We start from the raw sequence: 18,234 nt of genomic DNA on the forward strand, positions 1-18,234 counted from the left end.
CCCTAGCGCATAGAGGAAAATCTCCAGAAGTTAGATCAGTGGTTCTCAACCTGGGGGTCGCGTCCCCTTTGGGGGTCGAATTACACTTTCACAGGGGTTGCCAAAGACTCTCTGCATCAGTGTTCTCCATCTGTAAAATGGATAAATGTTAGGGTTGGGGGTCACCACAAAATGAGGATGATACAACAGTGATTGGTCTCATTCGAGACAACGATGAAACCGCATACAGACGGGAGGTTGAACAACTAGCCTCGTGGCTATTCCGAACACACTTAAAACCGTAGAAATGGTGGTAGATTTCAGGAGAAATCCTCCCATCCTACCTCCTCTCACAATACTAGACAACACAGTATCAACAGTAGAGACCTTTAAATTTCTAGGCTCCATCATATCTCATGACCTAAAATGGTCACCTAACATCAAAAATGTCATCAAAAAAGCACAACAAAGAATGTTCTTTCTGCGCCAACTCAGGAAGCTCAAATTGCCCAAGGAGCTGCTGATACAGTTCTACAGAGGAATCATTGAGTCTGTCATCTGTACCTCTATAACTGTGTGGTTTGGTTCTGCAACCCAAGATCGACACAGACTTCAGAGAATAATCAGAACTGCAGAAAAAACAATTGCTGCTAACCTGCCTTCCATTGAGGATCTGTATACTGCACGTGGGTCAAAAAAAGGGCTGTGAAAATAGTTGGCTGACCCCTCAGATCCTGGACATAAACTGTTTCAACTTCTAATTCTAAACGCCGCTACAGAGCACTGCACACCAAGACAACTAGACATAAGAACAAGGTTTTTTCCCGAATGCCATCACTCTGCTAAACAAATAATTCCCTCGATAATGTCAAACTATTTATTATATATTTATTATATAATTACTGCACTACTTTTTTCATCATTCCTATTACCCATCTCCTCCCACTTATGATTGTGCTGACATTTCATTTTATTTATTTTATGACTTTACATTTTATGTTTTTAGTACTACTGATTGTTTTTTGATTGCTTACTAGACCTATACAATCATTAAGTGTTGTACCTTATGATTCTTGACAAATGTATTTTTCTTTATGTACACTGAGAGCATATGCACCGGAGACAAATTCCTTGTGTGTCCAATCACACTTGGCCAATAAAGATTCTATTCTATTCTATTCTATTCTATTCTATTCTATTCTATTCTATTCTATTCTATTCTATTCTATTCTATTCTATTCTATGTATTAAAGGGTCTTGGCATTAGGAAAGTTGAGAACCACTGAGTTAGATAAACTGGCATTGTGTAGCATAGGTCTCAGAATCTCACACCACACATACAGCATCCCCAGCTGAAGTGTGAACTGATTCTTGGAAAAGTGCAGGTCTCTTGGACCCTTTTTTCAGGGAGGTTGGGATGGAGAAGGCAAACACTGAAAGGGAACTGTAGATTTCTATGAGCACCTAATGTCCTGCATGTGGTACGTTAGCTAGTCGGTAGCATGCGGTTCCTTTTATCCAACAGCTTACGGGATTAAGGCTTACTAATAAGCATTGTTTGTTTTGTCTTTTCTCAAGCTATGTTGAAGAAGCCCGTTGTCACAGAGGTGAGGACGCCCACCAACACTTGGAGTGGCCTGGGCTTCTCCAAATCGATGCCAGCTGAAACAATTAAGGAACTAAGACGAGCTAACCACGTGTCATACAAGCCATCTATGACGATAACTTATGAGGTATGTTGAACCATTAGGAAAGGTTTCTTGAGAAGGTAAAATGTGCGTGCGAAGTACTGATATGTTTATTTAGTTGTTTGTTCATTGGTCTTCTGGACTCCCCTCCCCCAAGCAGGGCTCAGAGCAGCACGAAGACCAGTAACACTGCAAAGCAATTGACATTATCAAAATTTGTAAAATCTGTAAAATCTTGTAATTTCCGTAAATACATCCATCCAGTTGTTATCATGTCCACATCAGTATAATCATTGACCATCATATTGGGGGAGAGAAAGCCGAGAGAAAGGCAAGTGGTTTCAAAGGAGACGTTTTAATTTTGCATGTGTGCAGATCTGGACGGTGGAGAGGTTTCAGTGGTCGAGGGAGTGGGTCGTACCAGAGCAGGAGGGGATCTCTCTTAAACGAAATATATTTCCACATGAGAATTGTAGTGAGAAACAGGAAGTGAGGAAATTCGCCTCTTCCTGCCTCGTTCTGTACCAATGGTATTGCCTGTTTCCTTGCTCCTCCCTTAGCCTCTATTCTGCGAGTGTTTACAAGGATCTCCTGTTTTTCGACAAAGGTGGAGAAGATCCACCTCCACTTGCTCCTGCTGCTTGCCCATCTGAGGAGTAAAACACAAGGTCTTTCAGGACATTAAGATGCAGGGAAGATTAGGCCTCTGAACTCTGTGGGTTTGCCTTACCTGTCATTAGCAGCTGAGGTCCTCCTTAATACCAGTGGGTATTCGAAACTTGTTTGATGGACGTTTTGCAGATTCTGGGCTTTATACAACAGAAAGAATGTGCAAGAAATATAAAGAGTGAGTGTGTCTGTGGTGGACCACTTCCAAACTGCTTCTAGCCAATTCCTGTGGCCTGTCAAATGCCCCAACGTAGGTAGTGGTGATCAATTTGCATATGAGCTGTGGCTTAGTTGTAGAGCATCTGCTTGGCATACAGAAGGTGCCAGATTCAATCCCTGGCATCTCTAGTTGAAAGGAGCAGGTAGTCGGCTATGTGAAATACCTCTGCCTGAGACCCTGGAGAGCTGTTCTCAATCGTAGTAGACCAGGGGTTTCCAACTCTGGCACTTCAGATGTTCATGGACTAGAATTTCCATCAGCCCCTGCTGGCATGGCCACTGGATTAGAATTCCCATCAGCCCCTGCTGGCATGGCCAGTTGGGATGGATGGGAATTGTAGTCTATGAACATCTGAAGCGCCAGAGTTGGACACCTCTTGAAAAGACGGTACTAACTTTGATCGACCAAGGATCTGGTTCAGTATAAAGCAGCTTTATGCATGTCCCATGTTTTTTGCCACAGATAGTGGGGCATGGTCATCGTTCCCCACAATGGCAAGCCATTATTTGATGCCATAGGAATGAATCTGGAGGGGGGCGGAATTCTCTGACCGACATACTCTATCTTCTTCCTGCCCCTTCCCTCAACTGCAACTCAGAAGTGAAGTGTTCTTGCAAAGGCTCAAGGCTTTGTGATTTCTGAACTGGAAGAATGAGGGAGAGATCTTTCTCTCTGCTGGCAACTGCCCGTGGCAGGAACATGCTTCATGTAATTAGCTAACTTGCATGGAATACCCACAGTACAAACCATACTCCATCCTTCACTAATGTGTACAGAGAAATTTTAGGGGATGTCGGCCATCCCCCACATACCATCATAATTGGCCGCCACGTGCTGTGCCCGGTCCCTCCCACGGGGATAGGAGGTTTCTTCGGGTTGCCATCTAACGTTAGGTTTTTCTGTTTTTGTTGATGCTGTATTTAAATTAATTTAGTTTTCAGTGCTAGAGTGTGACTATTTTAATCATTTTATCTTCTGTGCACCACCCAGAGCTCTTCGGGGGTGGGCGGTATAACAAGTTGAACAAATAAATAAATAAACAAACAAATAAACAAACAAACAAATAAAAACTAAATAAATAAATAAATAAATAAAAAATGTGCCAACCTCAGACAAGGTAAGGCTTATTTACTGAATTCATATTTTCGTACCTGGCCCCAGTCTGGTGGAATGCTCTGTCCAACGAGACCAGAGCCCTGCAGGACCTTAGGGCGGTATCCCAGGACTTGCAAGACAAAGCTGTTCCACCAGGCGTACAATTGAGGCAGCTATGATATGCTTCCCTCTTCTCTATTCCTCCCTCTTTCCAGTGTTTTACCACCATTAACTCTTACAGGGTTGAATATCAGAAGATGGCCATCTTGTTGTAATTACTAGATGCATTTATTGCTATTCTATTTTATTGTGAAGGTTTATTTTGTTTTAGATGTTTATCCTGTTCTATCATGATGTGAGCGGGGAAAAGGTGGCATGGAAATCCAGTGAATAAATAAAATAAAGCACAGTTTTCAAAACAACTTTATCTTGCTTTAAGAATTCATTAACAGTCTCTCTTCAATTTATTCATCTCCCTTACTGAGTAAATATTTTAAACCTTTCTCCCAGAATGAAAGGTACTTAATGTTCTAAAAACCGAGGGAGGCTTAGCTGTCTCTGATGCTAGGATGATAACTGTTTGGGTTGGGGGGACGGTCTTCAGTCGTCCCCCCTTCCAGGACAAAGAGGCTTCACTGCCCTAAGTGTCATGCTACCTATCTTCTCTACCCATTCCTCCACAATTTGCTGTATGAAGGAATGTCATCCCACGATTCATGCAGCGCCTCACTTTCACACAGGATACCACAATCTTGTTTGCGTTTCTTGACTTCCTCCTGTTGTGGCCTACTGTGACAGTGAGACCGTGGTGTTTTTTGGTGTGTAGCACTGAGGAGAACTAGGAATATTCTTTCAGGACTCTGCTTTGGCCTTTGTGGTCAGAATAGCATACCCTGTTCTCTTCCAGTCGCCTCTCTCCCTTTAGCATTGCAAAATTCTCTTCGGCTCATTCCGCACACGCAGAATAATGCACTTTCAAGCTGCTTTCAGGGCTCTTTGAAGCTGTGCGGAATGGCAAAAACAGTTGTGAAAGCAGCTTGAAAGTGCATTATTTTGCGTGTGCGGAATGAGCCTTCACCTTGTGAAAAAGCAATCCTTACCCAATATACCCAGTATCCCATGTTATTTACTCATCCCAAGACCGGCTGCCATTTGGCTGAGGGAGGGGTCATTTGTCTCTAGAGACCACAGGCACACAGACCATTGGTCGGAGGGTGACTTACTCTTTGTTTAGTTCAAACCATGGCAGACGCTGTATACTCTTATGGATTCCTTCACTCTTGCCAAGTCAAAACATTGCATTAAATGGGATGTACACCATCTGCAAATCTTTGAATGAGTTGTCAGTGATAAAACAAAGTAGGTTTTTCCTTAGGAACAAGTTTAGATATCGCGTTCCGTGTGTTTTCCATTATCTTCCAGCCATTTTACTCCAGCTTCCTTTTTCCCCCCTTTTGGTTGCAGTTTATTAAGAGACTAAAAATGTTTTCTGTGTCTGAGTCATTTGGCTGTAGCCCAGAAGCAAACCACAGCCGCGGGCTTCTTTGCTCTGTAGACGATTTCTTCAGAGACTCCAGCACTTATTGTTTGCGCCAAGCTTTAGGACATGTGGGGAAAATAATGCTTTACAAAAACACCATAGGTCCCTTTGTTTTTCTCCATGTCTTGGGCGATTTCCTGTGCTCCTGATGGTCTTAGAAAGCACTCCGTTGTGGTACCTTGCGTCATTTCCCAGATTGATAAAGCAAGGTTTATCAATAAGCCGAGAGGTGCTTGTGGGTGAGGTCACCAGGTTGCTGATTTGGGGGCACAGGGTGGCGAAAGAAACTATTACTGGAGAGTTGATTCACTTTCAAGCCTGTGTTAACACTGAGCACACAAAAAGTTCCATGGTGTTGATAAGACTTTCCCTCCTGCTTTTTTTTAAGTATTGCAGAAAGCAAAACACTGTCATACAAGCTTAGTTTTACAGAGGCCAGACAAGTGCCTTTTATTCGCAGCTGTGTTTTTGTGTTTTTTGGTGAGGCTGTCTCGTGAGTATTTTAATTTTCACTCACTGGAGACTTTCTTTGACGCTGTCTGTTTGCTCCACGTTTTGTTTTCCAGTACTTTGAGTGCAAACCTTATTGCCTATGAAATGCCGTTTATGGAAGCCTGCAGTCATATGTTCCAACCATTGTTAAGCGCCCCCCCCCCTCCCCAATCTGACTCATGCTCTGAGTCTTTAGGTCTTTTCTCCATATGTATTATGTGAGAGCAGCAGTGGCGTAGTGGTTAAGAGCAGGTGTGCTCTAATCTGGAGAACCGGGTTTGATTCCCCGCTCTGCCACTTGAGCTGTGGAGGCTTATCTGGAGAACTAGATTAACTTGTGCACTCCCAACACATGCCAGCTGGGTGACCTTGTTAGTTCAGAATTTGCGTTTTCCAGATAGAACTACACCTTATCAGTTTCGTCAGCATGGCCAATTGGCCATGCTGGTAGGGGCTGATGGGAATTGTAGTTCCTGAACATCTGGAGAGCCGCAGGTTCCCTACCCCTGGGCTAGTCACAGCTTTATGGAGCGCTCTCAGCCCCACCTACCTCTCAGGGTGTTTGTTGTGGGGGGACGAAGGGAAAGGAGACTGTAAGCCCCTTTGAGTCTCCTTACAGGAGAGAAAGGGGGGATATAAACCCAACTCTTCTGCTGCTGCTGCTGCTGCTGCTTCTTTTTCTTCTGCTGCTGCTGCTGCTTCTTTTTCTTCTGCTGCTGCTGCTGCTTCTTTTTCTTCTGCTGCTGCTGCTGCTTCTTCTTCTATGGAGCGCTCTCAGCCCCACCTACCTCTCAGGGTGTTTGTTGTGGGGGGAAGGAAGGGAAAGGAGTCTGAAGCCCCTTTGAGTCTCCTTACAGTTGAGAAAAGGAAGATATAAATCCAAACTCCTCCTCCTCCTCCTCCTCCTCCTCCTTCTTCTTCCTCTTCTTCTTCTTCCTCTTCTTCTGCCTTGTGGAAGCTGGTCCAGGGATGGAGAGCTCTGTTCTTCAGCGGGCTGCCCTTTAAAATTAAGTATTAATTAGCACCAAGTATACTCCACAGGACCTGCTTGTAAAGCAGGAGGGGTCTGTGGAATGTATCCATTCAGGACATGTGTGCATTGGGACTTAATTTGGTTACTGAGGACTTCACCCTAATCTCATTCATGTGTCTGTGATGTCTTCCCCCACCCCCATTTAGTAGTTTTCAAGCACATGTGCACTGGTTAATACAGTTCTGTTACCTCTTGTTCCTTGGACAGCAGCTGTTCCTTGGTGCTGGGTGCCTTCCCTTGCCTTTACCACTCTCTGCCCTTACTCCCACTTTACTGAGCCAGGTTGGGGTAGCCACTGTGGTCTGCTTAATGGCCATCTGTAGTGCCATCAGCAAAAACATGAGGGTTACCTTTTAAATGGCAGAGTGAGCGTGTGAAGGAAGCTGGGGTAGTTGAGGTTAAATAATGATTCCAAGAAGCACCAGTTAGGGGAACAAGAGGGCCAAACAGCATCCAAATAATATAATAGTTACTCTTCCAGTCAGTCATGTGGATTATGCTATGCAGGAGCAAATATCAATGCCCATCCATATTGGGTGCAGGACTGGTTTACTGTGCTCTATAGAAATAAATGAGGTGGCAACTGACCACTGTACGGGTAAAAGTGTCTGTTGTTAACAAGCTTTATTTTGCCTCCAACCACGTCTGAAGGTGGTGTCAGGGAGAAGGATTGCTGCTCAGCCTTCTCCTTGAAGTCACATGTGTAGTTTTGATTTGGAGAAGTGTTGAGCCGTGCAGCCGGAAGTGGGGTTATCCCACCCTATTTTTTTCTATGCATGTTTGCTTTATTGACCTATATCAGTGGTGGCGGTTCTGTTTCCAGTGGACTGGCTACCTCTGACAGCCTCGCCAGCAAGGCCACTCGGCCCTACTGGCAGGTGATGGGAATTGTAGTCCATAACATCTGGAGTGCCAAAGGTTCGCCACCACGGACCTATTTGGAAGCCTGCTTTGAAACACATTCATGAAGAGGCTTGTATTGAAACTAGCAGTAAAGCCTGCTCAACAGTAAGGATTACAGCAGGCCTAGATAGGGCAGGGGGTAAGGACAGGTAGGGGACTGGGTTTTCCCAGCTTGTCTTTGGGAGGTGGGAGAGGGTGGGCAGAGGGATGGAAAGGCTCATGGCAGCCTCAGTATGCCTTGTCTTTTGGAGGTGGGAGAGGCTGGGCGGGGGGGGAACTTGTTTGGGGCTGGGGTGGTCGCTATGGGTGTGGAGAAGGCCAGGAGGGCTTGCTGGGGGTGAGGGGGAGGCGAGAAGGCTTGTTGCAGCCCCCAAGGAGCAGCGCCAGAGTGCCACTGCTCCAGGGCAGGGATGGAATGTCTGATGACAAATCCTCTACCAATAAGACAGCAGGACTCACTCCTTCTCCCTTATTGGTGGAGGGTTTGTAGTTGGACGTTCCATCTCTTCGCGCTTTATTGTTGGTCAGATGAGACAGTTGGTCCATCAAGAAGAAGAAGAAAAAAAAGTGTTTGGATTTATATCTCCCCTTTCTCTCCTGCAGGAGACTCAAAGGGGCTGACAATCTCCTTGCCCTTCCCCCCTCACAACAAACACCCTGTGAGGTAGGTGGGGCTGAGAGAGCTCTGAAAAGCTGTGACTAGCCCAAGGTCACCCAGCTGGCGTGTGTGGGAGTGTACAGGCTCATCTGAATTCCCCAGAAGGCCCTTGCTTTCACATCCTGCATTTGAGCTCCCAATGGCACCTGGTGGGCCACTGCGAGTAGCAGAGAGCTGGACTAGATGGACTCTGGTCTGATCCAGCTGGCTTGTTCTTATGTTCTTAAGCCTCCACAGCTCAGGTGGCAGAGCAGGGAATCAAAACCCGGTTCCTCCAGACTAGATACACGAGCTCTTAACCTCCTATGCCACTGCTGGTCAAAATTGTCTACTCAACCGGCAGCAGCTCTTGAGCGTCTGAGGCAGAGGTCTTCCATATCATCTCCTACCGGATTCTTTTAGCTGGAGATGCCTGGGATTGAACCTGGGACTAGATACTCTACTACTGAGCCCCTCCTGCATCAAGAGTCATTATTTGTGTGACTTTATCAAACGCTGGTTATAGCAGCTTTGCCTGTCAGTTTTCACCTCACCTTTTTTCCCCCTTCTGGCCTTTCTTACAGGGCTCATCAATGTCCCTCTCGCGGTCCAATAGCCGGGAGCACCTGGGAAGCAGTAACGACTCTGGCAACTGGAGGGATCATAATGGCATTGGCCCTGTGGCTCCCAACAATTTTGTCTCATCCATTGGCAGCCCGAAACGGAAACAAAACAAATCAAGTAATGACTTATGACATCTTCTTTTCTAAAAAAAATTGGGGTACGGCTGAACTAATACAATAATGTTGGATTAGATCAAATTTTGTTCCAAGCCTGGAAGCACAAAATATGCCTTATGAATGATACTGTGCTGGGATACTGGGACAGAGTAGAATGTTAGAAACGCAAAGCTCCTGGAATGCCAGCAGTTTGTTGAGCGCTCTCTCCGTCACAATACGTAGTTCAGTTTTATTTATGTCAATAGCTATCAGCTGCAGTCAAGAAGAGTTTGGATTTATATGTTGCCTTTCTCTCCGGTAAGCAGATTCAGGGCAGCATACAAATTCCTTTCCTTTCCTCTTCCCACAACAGAGTGAGGTAGGTGGGGTTGAGAGAGCTCTCAACAAATACTAACTAGCCCAAGGTCACCCAACAGGCTTCACGTGGGGGAATGGGGAAACAAATCCAGTTCACCAGGTTAGAGTTCGCCACTCTTGGGGAGGAGTGGGGGATCAAACCCGGTTTTCCAGATTAGAGCCCACCGCTGTTATCCACACTACACCAGCAATGACTGGATGGGATCTCTGGAAACAATGTACCACTGAGGATAGTGAGGAGGCTTTGAAGTTTTCCTTGTGGGCCTTCTGGGGTACCTGGTTGGCAACTCTAGGAAACAGGATGCCGGACCAGATGAAGTATCCAGCACAATCTTCTAGAGAATTCGTGGGAGCTCTTCAGATGTGTGCTCATGAATCCATACTATAGCCCCTGCCAGCATGGCCACATGCTGGCAGGGGCTGATGGGAATTGTAGTTCATGAACATCTGGAGAGCCGCAGGTTGCAAATCTTCTCTAGGGTCTAAATACTTAGTTGAGTGTTTCTGTACCACATCTTGGACCACTGTGGTTTGGGTGGAGAAATATTTGGTGTGATATTGCAGCATATATTGTAAAGGGAAGGGAAGGGGAGAGACCTTGATACAGGACTGCCGTTTTCATCAGCAGTCTTGGTTTTCTACTATCTAGTTCCTCAATTTCTGGCACTAGTATTTGAGTGGCTCTAGTAGGTCTTCAGTCATGCCACAAATGTTGGTTTTAAGGCCATCATTCCTGGCTAGGCCTCCCACTAGCCCAGGGGAGTGCAGTGGTGTTAAGGCAGAACATGTCCATACATCATGCATAAGGGTAGCCAAGGCCTAACTCTGCTGAGTGGACAAACTGTGATGAGTGGAGCGCTCATGGGGACATGTGGGGTCACATGTCCCTGGGCGCACGCCAGCTGGTCACATGGGGGGCAGAGGATCGCCCCCACACCCCTCCACTCGACCCAGCCCCGCCAGGCTGATCCTTCAGCCAGCGGAGGCTCCGGCAGCTGAAGGAGCAGCCTGGCAGGGCCAGGTTGAGGGGCAGCCCGTGGCAGGCTCCTGCCAGCTAAAGTAAGTGGGGTGCGGGGGCAGTGGGGGGTACCTGGAGCAGGTGTTGCCCTGGGCACCATTCTCCCTGCCGCCGCCCCCCCCTCCCCCCGTCTCTGATTCCAAACCATGGTTTCAGATACTGGAGTTATAGACCATAAACTAAATACAATAAATGCAGATTTTTGGAGGATCCTCCCGTACTAACTATGGCTGCCCCTTAAAGTGTCTTATGCGCCATTAAGGAAGTTCAATGGGCTGTTTCTCTAAAGAGAAGTGCAAACTGATTGGAAACTCAAAGGTCCTTCCTCTCTGAACTTCCAGCTGAACATTATCTCAGCAGCAGCAATTACATGGACTGCATCTCTTCGCTGACCGGAAGCAACGGCTGTAACTTGAACAGTCTATTTAAAGGATCAGACCTGCCTGAGCTTTTTAGCAAACTGGGCTTGGGCAAATACACAGACATATTCCAGCAACAAGAGGTCAGTATCTCCATTGTATTTTATTGTTAATTGCAAGATTTTTTTACATATGGGGGAAAAAGAAAAATTCACAAGAACTAAGAAGAAAAAAAGGTAAAAGATGGGTGGGGAAATAAAACAAAACAGAAGATATATGGAAGGACGCCTCCTATTTTCTCTACAGCAAACAAGACACCAAAGCAAAATGCACATTGTTAAAAGACACACAATGTCAATCAGTTCTTGCACATGACCCAATTATGTATGGTATATAGTTCTTTGCAATTCAATGTCTTACAAATAAATACATTGAATTGCAAAGAAATATACGCTGTACATAATTGGGTCATGTGCAAGAACTGATTTACATTGTGTGTCATTTATGCACATAAATTATATGTTGTTTACACACAGTTTGGTGATTTGTTTGCTGTTCTTTGCCGTGTACCCTGTTTGTTTTGTTTCCAGTTTTCTCTATGACAGTTATTTACAAACTTAACACTTCTCTATAATTACAAAAAGAAACAAGCTCTTTTTTGGATTATCAAATTATTTTTTGTTCTTAATCATCAAATCCACAAATCATCAGTTCATTTTTTTTTCTGTTTCATGCAAAAAAATGGATAAGGGTTTTCCAGTAAGTATTGACCTTTTCTCTGGTCATTGAAGTAAGTTTAGCCATCTCTGCAAATTCCATCATCTTCATCAACTATTACTCTAAGTAATGAGCATATAATAATCTCACTGCCATAGAAATATATAAAAAGCAAAGTTTCGTGGCTCTTTTAGCTGTTTGTCCAGTAGACCCAAAGGAATTAATATCTTCCAAAATTATAAACAGAAAATTCCAGTTCAGGTTGTCAAATGCCTTCTTCACACCTGAGAAGATCAGTACAGCTTGTTTTTCATCATGTTCTTCCAGATATTCTAAAATATCTAACACAGTTGTAACATTGTCCCTCAGTTGTCTTTTAGGTAAAAACCAACACCGATCTCATCAATAAATTCTTGCAAAACGTCTTTCAGCTGAGATCATTGTAAATAATTTGTAATTATTATAATTATTATTGTAATTATTATTCAGTAACAGTGTTAGTCTGTAATTTCATGTTGAAGTTAGATCTTGTCCCTTAGGTCAGTGTCAAGGAATCTTTTCTATTGTTGATTTGCTGGAGTGTTTTGATTACTTTCCAAACCAAACCATTCAAAATGGCTACTAGCTGTTGTTCTTCCCCTGACTAGTCTTAGAAGACCATCCATTATGTTCTTTGAAAGTAGGAAGATCCAGCTTCAGATCCCATGGGTTCAGAACACCATGCTTCTCATAAAGCAGGGGTGCTCAACTCTTGCCCTCCAGAAAGACAATGCCAAAGCAAGTAGAGTGGGTGTGAAATGGTTCAGGATTTTTGAAGTGCCAATTCACTTGAAAACTTCTTTCTGAGATTCCTAAATGTTTCATGTGGCTCATAAAGTCAGAAAAAGTTTGTCAAGGCCTGACATAATCTTGTATGGACTCTTCCACTTCTTGATTTGTGTCCTATAGAGATGTTCCTTAGACAGAAGGGCTTTCCATCAGTAGAACACACACATGGGATTCTGACACCTGCTTAGCATTAGCAAATTTGCTAGATCTTGTATTCTTTAACTATCACCTAGTTATAATACCCCACAAACCATGTTTGAGGTGGACAGTAAGGCAACCTCTTTACCTCTATTTTTGTAAATATAAAAATCCTAACAGCAAACAAGCTTGCATTTAAGAACATAAGAACATAAGAACGAGCCTGCTGGATCAGACCAGAGTCCATCTAGTCCAGCACTCTGCTACTTTCAGTGGCCCACCAGGTGCCTTTGGGAGCTCACATGCAGGAGGTGAAAGCAATGGCCTTCTGCTGATGCTGCTCCCGAGCACCTGGTCTGCTAAGGCATTTGCAATCTGAGATCAAAGAGGATCAAGATTGGTAGCCATCGATCGACTTCTCCTCCATAAATCTGTCCAAGCCCCTTTTAAAGCTATCCAGATTAGTGGCCATCACCACCTCCTGTGGCAGCATATTCCAAACACCAATCACACGTTGCGTGAAGAAGTGTTTCCTTTTATTAGTCCTAATTCTTCCCCCCAGCATTTTCAATGTTTCCCCCCTGGTTCTATTACATTTCTGTTTGCCGCTGTGAATCATGCTTCAGCTTATGGGTCTTCAGTCTCCTACTTTGCTGTGTTCTCTCTTGTTAGGAAATGCACTTTTCTTCAATAAAGTTATCAAGACCACATGTGAATAGTTTCATTGCAAAATAGCAAAAGTCCCTTTTAAGGATTAGTCTTAAATTACCAGACAATATATTCTTTCTGGTTTTTTCCCCCCTAGATTGATCTTCAGACGTTCCTAACTCTCACAGATCAGGATCTGAAAGAGCTTGGGATTACTACTTTTGGAGCACGAAGGAAAATGCTGCTTGCAATCTCAGGTAAATAAGCCTAGCAGTTCTTATATATCTCATACAAGAGCTCTTCATTTCTTGGTCTGTCAGGGTGCTACAATAACGGTGATAGTGCTTCGTGTTGATGTAGTGCAGGGGTCCCCAACCTTTCTTAGTCTGCAGGCACCTCTGGAATTCTAATACAGTACAAAATGGCTGCTGCGGGAGGTGGAGCCAGTCACAAAATGGCCCCTGCAGCTTTCCTTCAATCACACAGGGAAGATCCTTGCACTGCACTGGCAGCTGCCACTAAAGCAATGTTTTTAAATATCTGCACAGCCAATCAAGTGTCTAGTGGCCAATCAGAAGCCTTGCTGCGCAAAAGCTCTTTCTGGCCCCGCCCACTCTCTGAAACCACTTGGCTGCCACCAGGAAAGGTGTCTGCAGGCATCATGGCAGCCACAGGCACCATGTTGGGAACTTCTGATATGTTAACCCACTAATTCTGACCACTCTGTGAAAAGCTGGTCCATAATATGATCATTCTCACACTGAACATGAAAACCTGAGGCTGGCCAAAGGCCCACTAAAAGGTTCACAGATGAAATAACATTTGACTGGAACGTCCACAGAGCTCTCCTAGCAACTATGCTACACTGCGTTGAGCTTATCCATTAATACTACTTTTGTCTCACCCTTCCTGCATGGAACAGAGTGGTGTTTGTGATTTTCACCAGCTGTGTCTTGAGAATAACTCTATGAGGTAGGTGAGATTGAGGAGAGAGTGATAGGCCAAGTGAGGACAGAGAGTTCTGTAGCCAAGTGGGGACTGGAACCAAGGCCTCATAGTCCTAGGCCAGTGATGGCAAATCTATGACATGTATATCAATGATGGCATGCCATGACAATTTGGGTGACGTTCACCAACAGTCAACATTAACTATTCTCCCTGTTTGAATCCCTGTTTGTAATTATTTCAGATTTCTTTATTTAATACATAGCTCTGTAAGTGACCAGACTGTATTTTAAAAACAAATGAATACGTGAAGAATTGTTTCTCTTTTGTTCTGAGGGGAAGGAGGGTGAAACACCAGCAGAGTCAACTCAGGCATTTTCTGAATTGTTGACCCGCCAAGCCCCAAAAGTTCACCATCACTGTCCTGGTCATATACTGTAACCTCTTCAACACACTAATGGTCTTAGATGGTTTGGGGGCCAAGGACATGTAAAACCCTGTAATGTAGTTCAACAAATTGAAGACTTAAATTGGGGTTCCCCAACGTGATTCCAGGAGGCACCATTGTCCCTGCTGACACCTTTGCTGGCTTTAGAAAGTGGGTGGGGCTAGATAGGACTTTTGCTCAGCTGGGCTTCTGATTGGCTGCACAGATTTTAAAAAAGAAACATCGTTTCAGCAGCAGCTACCACCCTGTGCAAGGATTGTCACTACTAAAGGTAAGCTGCATATATGTAAACAACCAGAAATCGCGCCCCAGGCTTCAGCCTGGCGGCGCCGTCGCAGCAGGGGAAAAAGGAGTGAAAGCCTCCCTTCCATGCCAGCCGGCCGAAGCAGTCACGTGGCCGGGTACCAGCACGTGACTGGGGCCAGGCAGCCTATAAGAGCTGCGTCGGCAGGGACCACCCTCTTTCGATGCCGGCAACAGCAAAGGGAGGGACTGTCGTCCGTGCGCTCCCTCGCAGCCTCGAATAGAGCTGCGTATATGCAAAAGAATACTTTAAACAACCAGAAACAAGTTTGCGTTGCCAAATCTGCCCGTGCACCTCTGCATTTGTTTAATGAACCGCATTTGTTAACTTGTTTAATTAAACCATGCCTGTCTTGTCCGTGTTCAGCTGCTGGTTTTGCTTGTTTGTTTCACGGGAGCCTTCGGCCTTTTCCTCACACAGAACTGAACAAAAACCGGAGAAAACTGTTTGAGCCTTCCAGCATCCGTGCCTCGTTCCTGGAAGGCGGCGCCAGCGGACGGCTGCCCCGTCAGTATCACTCGGACATTGCTAGTGTGAGCGGCCGCTGGTAGCAGGAAAGGGAAGCTCTTGCCGTTGACTGCGCAACCTGACATGGCGATCCTGTGGACAGCCATCACCGCACACACCTTCTGCACTTTGGGAGTCTAGGTACCGAGGACCAAAGCCTTTCGTTGTCTGCACAAATCCTTGTGCCAAAAAAATAGAGAGAGAGCAATCACTTGTTTTCTCTTTCCAAGCACCAAAATGTGGATTGTTTTACTCATGTAGATCGGACAGAATTTGCAATATAATATAGGGTTCCTTAGTATTTTATTACTTATAATAACCTTATTGTATGCACTGAAATTTTTTTTTTTACTTCTTTGAACGAAGAGTGAAGGGCTGGGATACCAGAGGGGCATAGCATGCGGTTTTTTTTAGCAAGAAGGTATTTCTGGTACTGCTTAATAATTAATTAATTGAGGTCTTTCTGCACTTTATGTCTTCTGATTTCTTGTCCTGTGGAAATTTGGTTTCCCTCTAATTTCCATGGAGAGGGGGGAAAAAAACAATTATTGTCTGGCACTAATCGACGTTTGTCACGTGTGTTCCCACATCAGATGGAAAAATCTTTACCCATAAACGGTACAGGCAAAATCAAATTTTGATTATTTCTTCATTTCTCCCCCACTCCTTAAGTGTAAAGAAGTCTTCCATAATCAGATGCCTTGGTACTTGGAGCCTACCCTGTTTTCTCACTTTTGGGAAAGCAGATTTTTGCAGCTGAGCAAGCGCACTGCAAAAAGACGCAACGAAAGACCAAAATGGACCTTATTGCCATCCATTTAACCCTATTTAACTGCTGCCAGTAATGCTAAAACTGATTTTAATGGTTGTCTCAACGCAAAGGACTATTTTTAGTATATACTGCCACTAAATGACACTTTATTTATAGCAAACGTCTTATTTTTTAGAATCTGTACACGTAGCATGCATCGGAGATTCAGTCAACTAAAAAGTTGATCCTAGAGAACGGGGAGGGGATTTTCATCAAACCAGAGCTCTGAGCCATCACTGTGCTTAAACAGAGCATTTATTTCAAGGGACAAGACAGACCTGTTGCATTTAGGTGGAGAAGGATATTGCTTGCATGGCTCTTCCTCGGGCGATAGAAGAACACATTCCCAACAGCTGCCAGACATCCAGTTGTATTAGTCAATTCAAAGACATTATTGTCAGCTATGGGAGTTTTGAAATGAGCAGCTTCCAAAACCCTGTGTTGACTATCCCTGGAAAGAGTCCATGTTACGCATGGCTAGAATTAACCATTGTGTTCTATACTGTGAAAGGTCAAGAAATCTGGTTTATGCTATTTCTGTCATTTTTTGCAAGACGACCAGGTACAGATTTATAAAGTGAAAGGGATAGTGTGGAGTGCCTCTCTGCGATGCAATATTGTCCAAACATGAATTTATGAAAGGAAAACGTTCCCATAGCAAGTATTGTGAATTAACTTGTACTGTAATGTCTTATTTATGTACAATGTACAGACCCTTTAAAGTGGATGTAAACCACTCACAACTGAAGGCATTAGACTTAAATTGGTTTATCATAGTGTTTTTTTAAAAAAAAAATGCAACACCTGGTGGGGAGAGATAGCTGTGACACGTTCTTCAGATAATTCTTTTCTAGGGTGAGGAAAAACATACACACAAAAGGGATTTTTTTTTTAAAGCGAGAGCATAGATGCAGTAGTAATCTGTTATCCAATTTTGCCAGTGGCCGTACAACAGAGCAGTTTGTTTCTGCTTCTGAAACAACTGTCCATTGCCTTCCACAGGCCAAGTGAGCGCTTGCAGGGCCGCAGAGAGACTTCGGGGGTATGTGTGAACTCATTCGTTCAAACTGGTAACCCAAACTCCCGTTTTGTAACGTAGCAGGTACTTCTGCATTTGCAGTTAACGTAGAGATCCTGATACTAAAAACACTAAATTTTTAATCACGAGTACTCACTTCGGTATGAGTCTGTTCCTGTGTTGTAAAGTTAAGCACTTGTGTTAACAGATCAGAATCTCTGCTTGCCCGTGTAAGTTATTGTTAACCAAAATGAAACTTGGGTTTCGGATGGGGCGGTTACTTATAAGAGCACCAATAGTCTCTTCTAGACTTATATTGCCCCACTTCCCAAGTAAACATTCTTTTCCTCCTAAGAACTGTGGATATTGCATTTTTCATTGTTTTTTCTATTTAAAATGTCATGTGTTACGACAGTATTATTCCAGAAACTGCAATTAAACTACTGTGATCTATGCTGAAGTGAAGAATTTTCCAGGTATAAGAATAAAGATAGAACTGCACATTCTCTCACACAATCTCACACACCACACTGGAAAATTTCATTTTTTTTCTCACTCCTTTTGATTCCACAAAAGGGAATATGGCAGTGCAGTATTCTGTATTGTCAATCTGGTATTAATGCACAAAATTGTTGAAACATTAGTTTTAAATTTGTGCCTTTATAGTGACCAGTTATCTGTAAATATAGAGCAGATACAGATTGTATTTGGGGAGAAAAGGGGTCCTTTTTTAATGATTCTTTTTTTAAAAAATAAATAAATGAAAGATGGAATAAAGCATTTACAAATGGGAATTTCTGAAACTAATCAAATGTTACATGAAAGAATAAATTTATATAACCCCCTTGGTACACTGCTTACTGAACATAGTCTTGTTGTCTTTTCATGTCAACTCACAATATGGAAAAACTGCTCCTAGGCTGTAGCCAATGAGTGTTGACAGCACTGTAATATTGTAATTTTGCAGGTCTAGCTTATCCTATCCTAAATGGAACTTAGCTTCAAAGAGCATTGATCATCCTTTGGAACATGGAGGGACATGTCTTGTGGGTTGGACTCATTCCTAGTCCATTCCAAGATGTATCCAAAGGCTGATTCATACCTGTCTGTGGCAGCAGCTTATGTACAAAAGGAGGGGGA

The 18,234-nt window shown here is 43.9% G+C and overlaps 1 protein-coding gene across 2 annotated transcripts in view; it reads left to right on the plus strand.

Moving 5' to 3' along the window:
* BICC1 (BicC family RNA binding protein 1) overlaps window positions 1-17,954 on the plus strand; it is a 49,306-nt gene extending 31,352 nt beyond the window's left edge. Inside the window, exons 10-14 of one of the 2 annotated variants that reach the window (XM_048506407.1) lie at window positions 1,558-1,712; window positions 8,841-8,997; window positions 10,713-10,873; window positions 13,219-13,318; window positions 15,179-17,954. In XM_048506407.1, coding sequence (XP_048362364.1) covers window positions 1,558-1,712; window positions 8,841-8,997; window positions 10,713-10,873; window positions 13,219-13,318; window positions 15,179-15,309 — 704 coding nt within the window. In that variant the 3' untranslated portion in view covers window positions 15,310-17,954. Of the gene's footprint in view, window positions 1-1,557; window positions 1,713-8,840; window positions 8,998-10,712; window positions 10,926-13,218; window positions 13,319-15,178 lie in introns of those variants that run through there. The other variant, XM_048506406.1, reaches the window with a different exon arrangement.
* Window positions 17,955-18,234: the final 280 nt, after the last annotated feature.

Source organism: Sphaerodactylus townsendi, linkage group LG08 (genome assembly GCF_021028975.2).
Source record: "Sphaerodactylus townsendi isolate TG3544 linkage group LG08, MPM_Stown_v2.3, whole genome shotgun sequence".
NCBI classification, from domain to species: Eukaryota; Metazoa; Chordata; class Lepidosauria; order Squamata; family Sphaerodactylidae; genus Sphaerodactylus; species Sphaerodactylus townsendi.